Source organism: Gymnoscopelus braueri, assembly GCF_963280865.1.
Source record: "Gymnoscopelus braueri genome assembly, chromosome: 22".
Taxonomy (NCBI): Eukaryota; Metazoa; Chordata; class Actinopteri; order Myctophiformes; family Myctophidae; genus Gymnoscopelus; species Gymnoscopelus braueri.
In genome coordinates, this window is record NC_137624.1 from 31,759,898 (window position 1) to 31,776,314 (window position 16,417).

General features: G+C 38.3%; 2 protein-coding genes across 2 annotated transcripts in view; one reads left to right on the plus strand and one right to left on the minus strand.

The window, feature by feature from the left end:
• The window catches only part of LOC308078597 (Fc receptor-like protein 5), a 65,143-nt gene extending 51,340 nt beyond the window's left edge, over positions 1-13,803 (plus strand). The window contains exons 6-17 of the mRNA XM_080419830.1: positions 5,518-5,796; positions 6,259-6,537; positions 6,619-6,888; positions 7,089-7,394; positions 8,350-8,598; positions 8,714-8,956; positions 9,405-9,518; positions 9,667-9,682; positions 10,265-10,362; positions 10,895-10,945; positions 11,572-11,625; positions 12,512-13,803. Coding sequence (XP_080275956.1) covers positions 5,518-5,796; positions 6,259-6,537; positions 6,619-6,888; positions 7,089-7,394; positions 8,350-8,598; positions 8,714-8,956; positions 9,405-9,518; positions 9,667-9,682; positions 10,265-10,362; positions 10,895-10,945; positions 11,572-11,606 — 1,940 coding nt within the window. The 3' untranslated portion in view covers positions 11,607-11,625; positions 12,512-13,803. The remainder of the gene's footprint in view (positions 1-5,517; positions 5,797-6,258; positions 6,538-6,618; positions 6,889-7,088; positions 7,395-8,349; positions 8,599-8,713; positions 8,957-9,404; positions 9,519-9,666; positions 9,683-10,264; positions 10,363-10,894; positions 10,946-11,571; positions 11,626-12,511) is intronic.
• Positions 1-16,417, minus strand: part of cetn3 (centrin 3) — a 180,732-nt gene that overhangs the window by 113,757 nt on the left and 50,558 nt on the right. The window lies entirely within an intron of this gene.

Consider the following 16,417-nt stretch of genomic DNA (forward strand, 5'->3'; position numbering starts at 1 on the left):
ACAACAACATGGTGAACTATTGGTTTAAAACATTTCAAGGTCAAAAGTACATAATGCAGGAATGGAGAGACATAGAACAAGACAAATGTGCGCTATCTTTTTCTTTTTAATATGTGAATGCATGTAGTGACACTGAGTCTCCTCATGAAAGATTAATGCAATATATTTATTTCTACTTCTGAACCACCACGACAAGACCACAAGACGACAAATCTAGACCTGCAATAAAGGAACTCACATCTTCAACTAAACCTCAAGAGGAAGGAAGATCAGATCTGAATGTACTAAAATATGCTTAGATCATGGCATGAAAACCCCCGCCCTCCATCTTAGTTATCTGTTTCACGCAGCAGTAAGTTCTATTAGTTCAGTGTGAATGGTAGTAGAAAGGTATTTCAGAGGTGTTCATCACATGAGAGGATGGGTCATATGTGGCCCTGCGTGCTCCTCTGTGAGTATATCACTATTAATACTAGTAGGTCTATTCAACTACTCTGTGAATATATCACAGTATAACACTATTATTACTATAGGTCTATTCAACAACAATTTCAACCATGCATTTCTATGAAAGAAACAACATTCTGTTAAAGTTAAGATGCTGAGTTTGGATACAGTAAAAACATGAAGCTTGCTTGCTTGATTTTCTTTTTTGTTACACATTAACAAATGATGGGTATACTCTGTAGCTACCAGCAACCTGCAGACATATTTTTTCGGATTTAAGAAAATTGATTGATTTATGTTTTTATTGACAGAAAGTGCATTTACGGTTCATAAATGTGTACATATATGTATAAAACACAACAAAAGCTTGAATTTTCAAACAGCAATTTATGTTAATGTCCTCACATTCTAAGCTTGTCATTGTCATCATACTTTATGTAATGCTTTAAACAATTTCTTCAAACCACACACACATGCAAAAAACTAATTTGAGTCTCCTGAAGCTGTCTACAGTATGTTTGGGCTGTGTAGGAATAATAAAAATGCATATATTTATGCTAAGCTTGATATTGTCTCATTAAATATCTTTCAGTGCTGATGAGTAACTTCGTCTCCTACGGACACAGTCAAGGTGAAGATTGATTTTCTATCTATTCTCTTTCACTTTCACATTCACTTGTCATGCACTTAATCCTCTCAATTACTACATTTATTTCTGTCAGTTTTGTATTAAACTCTTTGTGACAATCTGTTACATTATTAATATACATATACATAAGAGAATAGAAAGCATTTCCAGCACATGTTTCATTTTCCCCACACATGAATTGCAAGGGTATGTTGTAAATAAGGCTGGTGAGAGTTCTTTCAAAAACGACCTAAATGGGTTTTTACTGATGATAAAACATGATTTATTTGCTATTGATGTGACCTATGATCTATCAGGATTTTTTTTCAGGACACACTAAATGCATTTGACAATAATTTCTCAAGATAAAATATGTTGATCATCACATCACTGAATTGTTTTATTTTCTAGCAATGTGACGTTTGACCTCTCAGGACATTTCCTCAGTAGTTCAAGGTTCAACTTTATTGTCAGCGATACCAATCACAAAGTAAAAGGCACATGGAATTGACTCAATGTGATCCAGTTAAAAACTAAGCCAAACAACAAAAAAATCTATATTAAAACTAAACTACATGCAAAGGTCAATATAGCAGCATACATGGCTCAAGTGTAAAAAGCATTGTCATACTGTAGGTAGTATGTAGGCATACTGCTTGTTCATTAGCCTGATGGCAGCCAAAAATAATGTAGACTACTCCATAGTCTTTTTGTAGGTTTTCCCTCAAGTCTATCCATTAGCTGTGAGATTGGCGAAGTTGATTGTTATCAGGCAGTAATTATTGCGTGCGTGCGTGCGTGCGTGCGTGCGAACTCCTTTAGAGTGTAAACCCCTAACTTTTTATTTATTGGTGTGATATATCACTGTGAAATATACTGAGGTTCCCGGTTCAACAGTTATAACACAGTTCTATTTTATTTCTCTGTCATAAATAACAGATAAACCAAAGGCTACGCTGAAATCAGACCAAACAAATGTACTGACGTCAAACAGTGTGACCCTCACCTGTACTGTGGAAGACAGTACAGATTCATGGAAGATCTACTGGTACAGAGACAACACAAACTCTGAGCCAGTGATGGTGACAGACAACTCATATTACGGTGTCTCACGCTACAGCTTCCAGCCCTCCAGTGTCTCAGAGAGTGAAAGCTACTGGTGTCGGGGAGGGAGAAAATACCCTCCATACTACACACAATACAGCAACTCACATTCTATCACTGTCTCTGGTGAGTTATTTTACAGTGGTTCTCAACCTGTGGGTCAGGACCCCCAGGGGTCCCCAACATGATTTTTTTGGGGGGCCCCTAGATGACAATTTAAGGACTTTTTAATAGCTAAAAGAAAAGAAAGAAAGAAAGAAAATAAAAAAGACCATTACGCCTCGAGGCGTTGTGAGTTTGTAGATCTGCTATTTTCACAATATTTATCTGTGGAACCGAGTCAAACTAAATGTAATGCCTCAACTTTTACAATTCCAAGTACTTGTCAGGGTGGGGGGTCGCCAGTTCAAATATGGTTATTTTGGGGGGGGGGGTCACACCATCTGAAAAGGTTGTGTGTGTGTGTGTGTGTGTGTGTGTGTGTGTGTGTGTGTGTGTGTGTGTGTGTGTGTGTGTGTGTGTGTGTGTGTGTGTGTGTGTGTGTGTGTGTGTGTGTGTGTGTGTGTGTGTGTGACTTCTACAGAACCTGTGCCTGTTCTCAGCATACACCCATGGCCTGACTTTTTCTTTGGAGAGACTCTTGTTCTGAAGTGTACGATACAGAAAGGACGTGACTCTGTCTGGGAATATGAATGGTGGAAGTACAATAACAAAATCAAGATTTACAGCAAAGAACATGAATATGTAATGCAGCCTTCTGAGAACTACAGCAGTGGTGAATACAAGTGTAGAGGTCGACGCAAGGATGACCAACAACAGTCCAACATCAGCAATACCATCATTATTTATTTTAAAGGTATGGCATGTTCTTTATGGAAATTCTATTGTTTTCTTTTCTTCACACAACCGTTTCCATTCAAAGAGTCTAAAAGCCACGTTAACAGCCCCTAGCCTATTCTGTGCTAGAGAAAAGAAATCACATTCCATGGCAATCCAGACAGTTATGTTTGAGATATCTTGTTTGGGAGTAAAATGTGTGCAACTGCACAATCCACAGAGCTACCGAGCCATACTTAGAGCCCTGCCCCTAATAGGGCTAAACTAGCTTTGCGTGGGGGCTAAACACCCTTACATTTTATTGCTTATTTAGGTACTGTATGGGTATGGAGTGTTTTCATTCAATTCACTATAAGATTGCGCTCCTCTGGGTGCAGATCCCTGCCAGGCCGGGTTGCCTACCCAGGGCTGTGTCAGCATGTCTAGCATGTGTGGCGGCCCGTATGGGTCAACGTGCAATGGCTTTTGACTCTGTGTTTAGAGGCCCCTAAATGTGGGATTTAGATTTGGAGCAGATGGGAAGTTGCGTTATGATTGGTGGCATTTTGTGCAAAATGGTCCTCTCCCGCAAACCTTGAAAGGTAATCGTATAGCCAATCAGAATGGAATCAGAAAACTCTGACAGATAAATCTTGATCACATAACTACATAGATAATGTGTACCGATTTGCGTGAGTAGTACGAGTAGTAGAAGAAAGTGTGTTTTGAAGAAAAAGCTAAATGGGGGGGGCGGCCGCCAGTAAAAATATTGCCTATGGCGCCAAATTGCCTCGCACCGGCCCTAAGCACAATTTGATACTCTATCCCATTTTTCCTGAAAAAAAATAAAATGGTGATTGGGCCACCGCTTTCAGAGCTCTGACTCTCTGGAATGGCCTCTGTAGAGCCCTCTACCTGTAGGTAGCCTACTCCTGCGAGGGGCAACTGGGTTGACTTTTAGTTTGACGCGTGCAAAATCATTCAATGTGCAGAGAGTGCCTTTATCTTTGGATATGTAAATCCATTTATTTAACATAATTAATCCATAGCATGAGACACAAACTCATAAACAGACATGAACGCCGACCTGGTACGGCTTGACATAGCACGGTCGGAAACTGTGTGGCTTCTCCCATTGCACACCTGCCCACAATCACCCACTGACTGGTATATCATGGTTCCCATAGCCACCCGTGTCAATCACTGACTGATTGACATGATGTCAGTCGTTAACAAGGCCACACCATTCAATTAAAGAAAACAAAAACAAAATAAACAGAAAGGTATTTTGGCTCCAACAGCCTCCCTATCAGGTTCGCAGAGTCTGTGCCCCGGTTCAAATCCCTCCTGAAAACTCACTTTTATAAAGTTTATTTTATTCCCTAAATGTTTTTACCCATTGTGTCCTACTGCATTGCTGCATAATGTATTTTTGTTTTTAATGTTTTTAACGTTTTTTGCTCTACCTTTTGCTGTATGGTGTTTTTTTTTCTGTAAAGCACTTTGTAACTTTGTTTCGAAAGGTGCTATATAAATAAAGCTTTATTATTATTATTATTATTATTATTATTATTATTATTATTATTATTATTATTATTATTATTATTATAGAGCTATTTAACACTTATTTTAACAAAAGATATATCACTTACATCACATTTAAACTGTGTGATGTAAGCGGTTTAAAGTTTTTCCTCTTCATGTGAACAACAGATAAACCAAAGGCCACACTGGAAGCTGACCAAACAGTCATACCAGTAGGGGGCAGTGTCACATTGAACTGCTCTGTTGAGGGCTCATCTGGATGGAAATACTTCTTCTACCAACATAACACACAGTCACTGATCGAGCAACATGTTGATACATCTTATGGACCAATCAGAGTGTCAGAAGGTGGAATCTACCGGTGCAGAGGAGGGAGAGGAGGATCACCCGGATTACCAATCTACTACACTGAATACAGTAATGCAGTTGGTAATTGTATTTGCTTGGTTATTTATATATATTTTTTAAAATACAACTTTAGAATTTAATGTATTGCACAATTATATATTTTTGGCCTGGCTAAAGACCAGGGCATCTAGCATATGGTTGGTCTATGTGTATGGAACTGGAACACTATAAAATGTATGCTGATAAAAGGGTTCTCTCTCCTGATTGGATGAAATTGGTGACCCACCTGAAAACATATTTAGTGTTTAGTAAAGAGCTGGAGAGACGGGGAGACCCATTACTGTCCAAACGATAGCATCGATTATTATCAGAATATAGAGCATTAACCTGTTAACAAAACCCTTTTTGTTTTAACCACCTTTAACACCACACTGTGATATGCAACTTTGATCAAGACCTGCACAACTATTAAGTTGCTAGATTGGAGACCAGGCTGTTATTTTACTCTTACTGTCTTGTTTTATTCTGTTTAGAATCATTGCTGCAAATGTCTACACAGACACAGACACATATGCAGTCATTTTGCATGGTAATTATTACTAATTTGTAAATTTTCTTAATGTAAACAGTGCGCAGGTCTTTTGTGATCCAGCAGCCCAGTTGGTCTCAGTTATTCAGTGGAGAGAACATTACTCTCAAGTGTAAGATACAGGAGAGAGGAGGCACGGACTGGATTTACGAATGGCACACAACCAGCTCTTCTTCAAACAAACCAGAGAACCAGGCTGAATTCAGGATCGACAGTGTCTATGAGTCTCACAGTGGAGACTACTGGTGTAAGGGCCGTCCCAAAAATGGCCTGCAGTTTTCAACAGGATGGAGTGATGCTGTTAAACTGATTGTGTCATGTAAGTCAGAATGTATATAATTTATTATTAATTCCATACTTTGCATCAAACTATTCCTTTGGTGATGCCTCATTCAGAGTTTAACGCTTGAGGTGAAAAATCGACCTCATTTTGAAAAAAATAAACAAAACAAACAAAACAAGAAAAACTTGAACAAATTATACAAAAACATTGCTTTATCCTCTCATGACATGAATATATTTTCGGGCACATGTGTCGAGCTGTGTGTAAGGACCTCAAGACTCATGCGTTTTGGTCTTCATCAGAAGCTATTCCTTTTGTATTAGCAACATTGTCAAAGAAGAAAGTAACCTCGTCGTCTTTATTTCTACTGTTAGTTTTCAGTGTATTTATGCTTTTAGAGGAACATCCCACTAAAGTAATTAAACTCAGTGTAGCCCATGGTTTATCCAGGAACTGTCGGTTCTAGTTTAACGCTTTTCCTCTTTATGTGAACAACAGCTCAACAACCAAAGGCCACACTGAAAGCTGACCAAGCAGACATACCAGTAGGGGCCAGTGTTACACTGACCTGCTCTGTGGAGGGCTCAACTGAATGGAAATTCTACTGGTACCAACATAAAAACACAGACTTTTTGATCGTGCAAGCTGGTGGTGTTCAATACTCTGATGGACCAATCAGAGTGTCAGAAGATGGAATCTACCGGTGCAGAGGAGGGAGAGGAGAACCAGTTTACTACACTGCATACAGTGATTCAATATCCATGAACACAATTGGCCGTGAGTAATTTAAATGGCTTTGACAGGCAGATCTATATGCAGTCATTTTGCATGCTAATTTGTGTTTCTTAATGTAAACAGTGGCCAGGTCTGTTGTGATCCTGCAGCCCAGTTGGTCTCAGTTATTCCGGGGAGAGACCATCACTCTCAAGTGTGAGATACAAGAGAGAGGAGACACGGACTGGATTTATGAATGGAAGACAACCAGCTATTACAAGCCAGAGAAGTCTGAATTCAGGATCAACAGTGTCTCTTGGTCTTACGGAGGAGACTACTGGTGTAAGGGCCGTTCCAAGAATGGCCTGCACTCTTCAACAGGATGGAGTGATGCTGTTAAACTGTCTGTGTCTAGTAAGTCAGAATATATCTTATTTTATGTAGAATATGTCTCTAACGGAATATTGTGACACTTCAATAGAATAGTCCCCACTCCTTGAAAACTGTCTTTTGTGCAGCCTCCAAGCAATACATGAAATGCTAATATTCTCTATAGACATATGTCATGTCAAATCAAATATGATAATAATACAGAGAAATTTGCTTACCAACAGACAGACTCTGGCCTGTTCTGAGTTTGTCTGCTCGATGGTTGACTCCTGGAGCCTCAGTGACTCTGAGCTGTGATGTTAAAGACTCATCTGCAGGCTGGAGGTACCACTGGTACAGGGCTGTTCCTACTGGTACATCAGACAACTCCTACACTCAAGAGCTCTTACCTGGTAGTGACAATGGAACTGTAGCAGGTTCCTACATCATTCATGCTCCTACAGGCACAGGACAATATGTGTGTAAAGCTGGGAGAGGAGACCCAATTCAATACACTGAGTACAGTCAACGTCAGTTGGTGTGGTCTGGTGGTGAGTATGACTCATAATTCATCATTCATCATTCACTCTTCCTCAGTTCCCCCATTTTCTAATTGTAGTTCTTTCACATTCTCTGATCTTGTTTTTCTTTTTGGGGCTGGACAGCTACTGTATGCTGCCAGTACCTTTTGTATTCTGGTTCTTCTAACGTCTTGCAAACAGGAAATCTGCCTTCCCACGTTCCCGGGCATGAAGCCAAGCTTCCCCAACTGGCATTATGGTCCATTTAGTCCTAATGGTGGAGTTGTTACAGCAACCATCTAAAGTTTAAAACGTTGATAATTCAGAACAAATCAGGCTTCTGTGTTATCACTACTTTCATAAAAATGTAGGCTGAACTGAACTGAGCAGAAACGCTCAAATGCTTTGAGTTGGTAGGAATTATGTCCATTACTCTCTTTTTCTCTATAAAACAAATCAAACCTCACATGTTTTGCTCATTTGACACCAAACTGTCTACACAGCATCTTCAGACTGTCCTCCCAGAAAAGTGATGGCCAGATCTTTTTAATATAAAAAACTGAGCACCACTCACACACGCACCACTTAAAGATACACACGCAGTCATAAGGCAGCATACTGTAAGGCAGTAGGGAGACAGTAATAAGGCTGCATAAGGCAGTAACACAAGATCAGAAATGTATTTTGGCCCTAAACCATTCGATGCTTTATAAAAAAAACATGAGGATTTTGAACTCAATTCTGTGACATACAAAGAGCCAGTGTAAAGGGCTAATAAGAACTGGAGGGATGTGCTCCACTCTCTTATTTTTCGGATTATTTTTACTTAATTGTATTCAAATATTTTCTTTCTTTTTTTTCTCTGTGTGTCTTGAATAGGTGTTTCCTATTAAGAAGATACTGTGGGTGTTTAATATATTCTTATTTTTTCCTGAATTCAAATGTCCTTTTGTTGTGCCTGTGTTTGTCCTGCGTTCTGTTTTAGATGTTCATTCTTCAGCTTCTCTCACAGTGAGTCCTGACAGAACTCAGCACTTCATCTCTGAGTCTGTCACACTGAGCTGTGAGGGAAACTCTACTGAATGGAGCATGAAGAGGTTCACTGACCAACAGGCTACACTTTATATGACTGGATCTACATGGATCAGAAACATATATACACGTGACAGCGGAGTGTACTGGTGTGAGTCTGGATTGGGGGAGTACAGCAATGCTGTCAACATCACAGTACATGGTAGGTACAGTTACTTCATTCACCTAACGATACTGCAGTATTCCATCAAAAACATGCTTTTACATTTGCTCAGTGCGAATCCTAACATGTGGACAGTTTTTAATGTGTTTTACAGATGGTCCTGTCATCCTGGTTAGTCCTGTTCACCCTGTGATAGAGGGAGATTCCGTGACTCTTCGCTGTAAATTCAGAACAGGCTTGCCACTCTCCAACGTGGACTTTTATAGAAATGAAGAACTGGTCCAAGCTAAAACCAATGGACAGATGATCATACCTGCTGTATCTAAGTCTGATGAGGGTTTCTACAAGTGTAACTATTCTGGAGGAGAGTCACCAAAGAGCTGGATGGCAGTGAGACGTGAGTATACTTAAAAGATAGTACTATGTTACAATTAGAGATGGAAAGGGTACTGTACCTCAATGTAAAAAACAACATCAAAAAACTACTTTTAAGAAGTAGTGAAAATAGCAGTCTATCTATAATTTCCTTTTTTGCATCTTTTGAAATAATAATTGAAACAAAAAATGGTATTAAACAAAACAAAAAAAAAAAATGATATTTACATCCCAATCATGGGTCCTGACCGTGTTTGGGAAACACTGCTTTACAGCATATCTGGATCACATCTTTCTTTAGTTTGTGATGGACTTGTACTTGAGGTCATGTGATCATGCACTGCAGCTTGCTGCTCTACTGTACCTGACTCTAATCACACACAGCTGCAGTGTGTGTCAGTCAAAGCGGTTTTGCACACACCCATGTTATGTTTGTAAATAAGAAGTCTATAATAATCTCTCTTTGCTAGCAGTGACTGGAGAACTCATTTCTCCACTTGTCGTGGGTCTGATTGTGGGACTTGTTGTTGTGATTCTACTGACCATCCCTCTGGTCCTGCTGTGTCGATACAGAACATCTAAAGGTGAGTACTGCGACATAACACATTATATGGATTACATCTAGATTACAATCACTGAGCAACTCTGCATAAAATAGTATCATAGCATAGCAATTTTAAGGTTCAAAGATTTATGTATTCAACTTATGTACAACCTTTTTTTAATTTACAGATCAATGTAGTGTCAGGTAAGTACAGTACTGATCCCTGCCTAATATTCATCAACATGACACTTGTGAAAGACATGCATGAACGTCTTACTTGGCCAAGTGTCAAAGAAAGACTTTCTGCTAGTTTACTTACATATTTTCATAGAGTCATCAACACCCCAGACTTAATTTTTTTTTTTATAATATAACTTACTGCTCAAATATCCAGGGGTAGATAACTTTACCTCTACCAAAGTCCAATTCAATGAAGAGAGCTGCATTTTATAAGTCAATTGTACTAAGGAATAACATTCTAAGTGAGATTCATAACACCAAAGATTTTTTTTTTTTAAAGGAAAATAAGGAAACTTCGACTTCATATAATGTACACTCCCTGTTGATATCGCTTTTTATGTGACACTTGACTTCCGTAAAATATATTTTTGTTGTTGTTGTTTTTAGTATTTCTTTGTGATAAACTGTTGTCTTGGACCCCAGGAAGACTAGCTGACGTTAAGAAGTCAGCTAATGGGGATTCGTATAAATAAACAAATAAACAAATGAACAGCAATACATTCCATCTTGTTTACTTATTTTCCACTCAATATCTTTTAATTCCAGACACAATCCATCTCAGGGAACCAATCAGGGCTCAGCTGCATACCACAGGACCAATCAAAGTGGGGCACTTGATGATGCGTACTGTCCACTGCAGCACGGTCAGTATTTGAACCAGTCATGTTGGTTAAGGACACTTCTGACACAGACAAGAACACGGCCAATTGTGTTCATATAGACGCTCGTGCAAATCGGATGCACCACGACTGATTCAAACTTTACCCCTGGCCCTGAGCCACCCCAGTGCCGGCTAAGGACACTTCTGACAAGGATAACTGTTTCGAATCTAAATTCATGTAAAGTCGCTTTGCACACCTGGACTGGTGCGTAGGAGAGAACATCCAAAGTAGAGAAAAGAAGTGGTGGTCATACACACTGTCTTCACTTACAAAAGTTTATTTAATAAAGAAGAAACTTTTGGTCAACTGACCTTCACCTCACCTGTTACCCGATGAAGTTGAGAGAAACTTTTCTTCGCTTTTAGTTAAAATTAAATGTCCTTTTTGGAAGTACAAGTCTGTCAGTTAGATATTTAGTTAATTTGTCCTAATTAGCAGAATAATTAACTAAATTAAAACCATGTGTGAAGTAACAAAATAAACATCACATTAATGCTTATTTGTTTACCTTTAGGCAACACAAGGATCTATGGCGTAATCAACCACTCTGACAACTATGAAAATGGTACAGTATACTTTTTAAACATCCAACCCAATTATTTTAATCCCATTTTCCTCCATCTTCACACATTTTATGGTGGAATATTAACATTAGGAGTATCATTGTTACAGGTTCATATGTATCACTTGATTTGTTAGAAAGGTTTTAGCGCCCTCTGCTGAGCACAGTAACTTCTCAGTTAGTTTGTTGTTCTGTTTACAGGACAGTTTAGTTGACTCTGTGACAGTCTCACCACCTCGTTCACAGACTTTCTCATGAAGGAGAAACTGTCTAAAGCACTGCATGTTTTTATTTTGATCCCCAGCCTTACGATGTTGTTAAGAAAGGAATGTTTCTCTCCCCTTCCGTTTGTATGCGAGAGCTGGTGAGAACTTCTGGGAACTCAGATTAAGAAAGGAAGGAATCAATGACGTTTAATGATGGCATAATTTTTGTCATCAGTACAGCATTGATCCGATCACTTCCTACAGGTCTCAATGTAAACTTGTGGTTTATTCGTTCTATAGCTGCACAAGCATGGTTGTTCCACCATAGACTCTGTTTTACACTGCACTGTATGCACATTATCAGTACCTGTCCATACTGGTTTCATTGATATTTTCTACCATATGCTGCTCTTATTTTATCAGTACCTGGAACTACTGCTGCTGTTGTCCACCACTAACAATCAGGTATTTATAAAAGTGAATGGTTAAAGGTTATCTTATCTAATCTTATCTTATCTTATGTCTGTTAAAACACTGATTCATTATAGTTTGGTGAATGTTTAAGATAACATCAAACAACACAGTGTCAACACATGCCATTATAATGTGGGTGAAGATGGTTTTTAATATAAAAAATACTCTTCCCTTTCTTTCCCTTAATTGTGTCTCCCACTGCTTACAAGTAAGTTCACCTTTGGAGAACAGATATCCATTGGAGTTACAGCATCAACTCAAAATTATATATTAGAGAGGCATCTTTCTGTTGTAACGACCTCACCAACTGATCAACACTCCAGCTGACATGATGACAATTCATTGATTCAATGAAATCTGAAGACATTAAATGACATCAATTATTACTAGAAGCAAGCTGGTTATCTGACTTTTAAAAAATATATATGTTTACAGCCAGGAGGAGAGTTAAAGGGAATTCATCATATTTTCATAGCAACAGCAGTTATAATATTTTGGATGACTTCACATGAACAAAACTCTTTAAAACTAGATTTTCAGTAGACTGATCTTTAAGTATTCTCATACTCATATAGTTTGTACAAAAATGACAACACTGATTAGTAGCATCAGAGTCCAGAATTAATGATATTTTGAGGCCAAGTGATTGTTGAGGGAATTTCCAATGAACAGAGATATCTTGTGATCTGTTGAGATGGAATGAAAATTAAACTTAATGAATGACAAAACTCTGACAAGTGAATGAGAGGTGAATACGCCGTTTTATATTCCACAGTTAAGGAAAAGCAGTAGATAAAATGCCTGACTACATATTATACTGCAGGTTCAATGACAGAGTATCCTGTTTAAAATGTTTGCTCTATCTATTTTCTTTGTTTCAGCTCTTTAGGTAGAGACGCTTAGGACAACCCAACACACTTGGATAAAGTCACATGGATCTTCACCAGTAAATGCAGCATAACATTTAAATGTGTATAACCATACAAATGCAATAGCCATGTGCACATGCACGCACGCAAGTGTGCAAACATGCGCACGCACACACACACACACACACACACACACACACACACACACACACACACACACACACACACACACACACACACACTCCCACATGTGCGTACACACAGAACATGTATGCAGAACACCTTATTTTACAGTTGCCTCATTCTAGCACAATAACTTGTGTATTTTAGAAACAATTATTAACTTTGATGACAACTGTAGTTTTAAAGGTAGGGCAACAGATGAGCCACACAACGTCAGTTATGTACATACTACACAATATCTAGACAACAAGTTATTTTTTATATAATGATATGATATGCAAATGACTTAAAATGAGAAAAGTAAAAACAAAAACGCGACTGTACAGGTAACAGAATGAATTATGAAAGTTTAGCGCATCAGTAGATGTATTGTTAACCGTAGTAGTAGTTTTATTTTGGTCATTAATAGCAATTTAATACAATGCCTTCATTTGATATGAATCGGTGAAAGACCAAAACGGTGTAGGCTGAAGCTTTAGATTATTGTGCCCACCCTTTTAACATTTAAGTAAATAGATGAAATTGCTAGTTGTACTTACTGTACAGTATTGACTGTACATGGTACAATATTGGCCATAAATGTACATTGTAAATGCCTATATTCAAAACCTATATTTGCAAAACTGTGGACGTGTTTCTATTGTTAAATATGAAATTAAATGTATATTTGTGATGTCCCTGTAGGCTATTTGTGGAGTGGTGTGGTCAAGCAGCATAGGTTTTATTTTGTTTTTTCCACATCAGTTGAATTGCCAGAGTTTTAAAGCAGCACTATGTAGTTTGGGGTATCAGTGGCCGCTTTGGACTCAAATAACATTGATATAGCGCTGTGATTGGCCAGTCTTTGCTTTGACTGGCAGTTCTGCCTTGGTGCCGTGGCAAATGCCAGGATGAAACTCATTGTTTCCCCTAGTAATACAGTCAAGCCCCTAGCAGGGACCCCCCTGAGTCTATACACTTATGAAAGGATGATTGTTATTGCTTAAACATGTAATTTTGTGGGACATAATATGCTATATAGTTGTTAAAAAGTTACATAGTGCTGCTTTAAATTATCTGTTGCATTGTCTTTAACTATTTTCTTTGTATATTTTCAATTTGATTTTAAACCTTTAATGTAAACTTGTGCTTTATCAACCTATTTTCATGAAATCTTTGTTTTTAAAATAATTATATTTCTTGGTTTGCTATTTTCTTTTAGATAATTAAACTTGTAATGTTTGTACAGAGTTTGATTTGCTGTCTGGAAGCTACTTTCATCTTAAACAAATAATGTCATGTTTTTGATCATTTCTTCTACTTTCAATTGAATGTTTATGTTAAGTAAATACATCTTTAAATCCAATACTTTTTTATTTTAGATGTAAAGAAACTGTGCTTCAGTTTAACAAAATAAGATGAAGATTTGCTTCAGTTTAACAAAATAAGATAAGTCTTTTCAGAATGATCTTTGAATGTGATCAAGGTGTATCAGAACTCTGCTTGTATTTTTTGCAGTTCAATAAAAACAAGTTTGTTGTCAAACCGATGTTGTGTAAACTCCTTCAACATCTCTGATGCCACCTGTAAAAGAGTTCTTTCGAGATGAGGGCCAGGTGTAGCCTGGAAGCCAGACGGAGGCGCTCGTTCAGCGGTTCGTTCAAACCCAAATGCTGTTAAATAAACAATAAACTTCGGTTTATAAACAGATGAATCTTGAGCCACGCTGGAAAGAAGGATTTCACCAAGAATTCAATGTGCTTATCAGTGAAAGATTACAGCCAGGTAGTCAATGATGGATTTTAACTATCTATTACTGCAGACTCTGTGTTGCAAATATCAATATGATGAGTGTATTTTAACTCATAAAAGTGTGTCCTCTGCCCCAACATGTCATGGTTTTACTGCGACACCAGAAAGAAGTAAGGTGGCGTGTAAAACCATGACACCGGCTGCAACAGAGAACCGCGAGTGTTATTGCCGAGAGCCAGGCCATTTGATTGCGCAGTGTCCAGCTACGAGAAAAAGGGGGCAGCCTAATAGCAATTTTCCCACAGGCATTGGGTTGATTAAGTCTGTTTCTTTGCATCATAGCAAAGCTGAGTCGGATGTAGAGGTGGACCCTCGTTTTAAGCCTTTTATGTTTGGCGGCTTTGTTTCGGTGACATGGTGAGGAAAAAGATAAAGTGCTGGTGTTTGGAACTTGGCTAGGAGGAAGAAATCTGGAGTTGTGAGGACAGCCATCTTTATAGTCCCCAGCCTGGTCACATGAGCCAATCATCAGCAGGCTCCACCTAGTAATCAGCCAGTCACACTCAGCCACCACTCATTCACCATTCACACCAGCTGGTACTCAGTTACTCAATCACACACACACACACGCACACACGCACACACGCACACACACACACACACACACACACACACACACACACACACACAAACACACGCACACACACACACACACACACACACACACACACACACACACACACACACACACACACACACACCAATGAGGGAAACATACCTACACACACAGGCAACACACAGGACAATACATATATGACCCTATAGGGTCATAACACATGCTCTCAAGAAGATGAAAGCCAGGTACAAACAGAAAATAAATCTCATCCTTGGTTTTGAAGCAAGAACCTTTGGTTTTCAAGGCGCGGAAATAACCCCCACACCACAGAAGCGTGCATAACTTTAGTTAGCATTTACATACAGATCTGGAGTTTACATGCAGAGTGACGATATATAAAACTGATTCTGATTAGAAAAGGTGGATTTGAATAAATCACATTTTCAAAGCATTTTATTTTTGTGTTGCAGAATTTCATCCGACAGTTGTTTTATCTAGTTGAGGCACCTGATTTTCCCCCCCTGTCTTCAGTTTGAATGGCTGTTTTAGTTTTTATTGAGGTATCTGAACCAGTTTTTTTCTATCACACCAGTTTGATTTCACAGTTGTTTATTGAGTTTTGAACCTAGAACCTTCTGTTTATAAACGCTTGACCTTATTGCTAGTGCCACGCTGGCATGGAAAATGCGAGTGACAACAAAATACTATGTAACTTTTGTTTTACGAATACAATCTAATTGTATTAAATATGTGTGGTAGAGTATGTTAATACAATATAAATATGTAATTTATCCCCTGAATTGCAGCACTTGCGCAGGAAACCGGGTTCAAATCCGGGGAAAGGAGAGAAAATGTACATAGTGCAGCTTTAACCTTGTAGTTTGGTCTTATTCGATCTACAGTTTTTAAATATATTTTGTAATATCAAGAATGTCAGTATCATGTCAATATCATGGTCAGTATGGTCAACATCATGTCAGTATCATGTCAATATCATGGTCAATATCATGTTTTTTTTATAGTACAGTCTGTTGATTACTTTTGACGCAGTAATGGTCTTTTTTCTTCTTCCATTTTAGAGATATTAAAAGGTCTTAAAAGTCCTTAAATTGTCACTTTAGAAATGTGCAGATACCTGTTCCCTGTATGGACTTATACTGTATGTTGGTTTGTTTACTGTTGAGTGAGAAAACAATGTTGCACATTAAGCTAATCATCTGGGGACCCGCCCTAAAATCATTTGGGGACCCCCCTGGGGTCTAGACTCAGAGTTTGAGGACCACTTACTAAACACTGAATAGCTATGATGATGTGTAGATGTTCGTAATAAATAGGTATATATTTGTACATGTAAATAATGAATAGTTCTGTTATGTACACCAGTGGTTCTTAAACC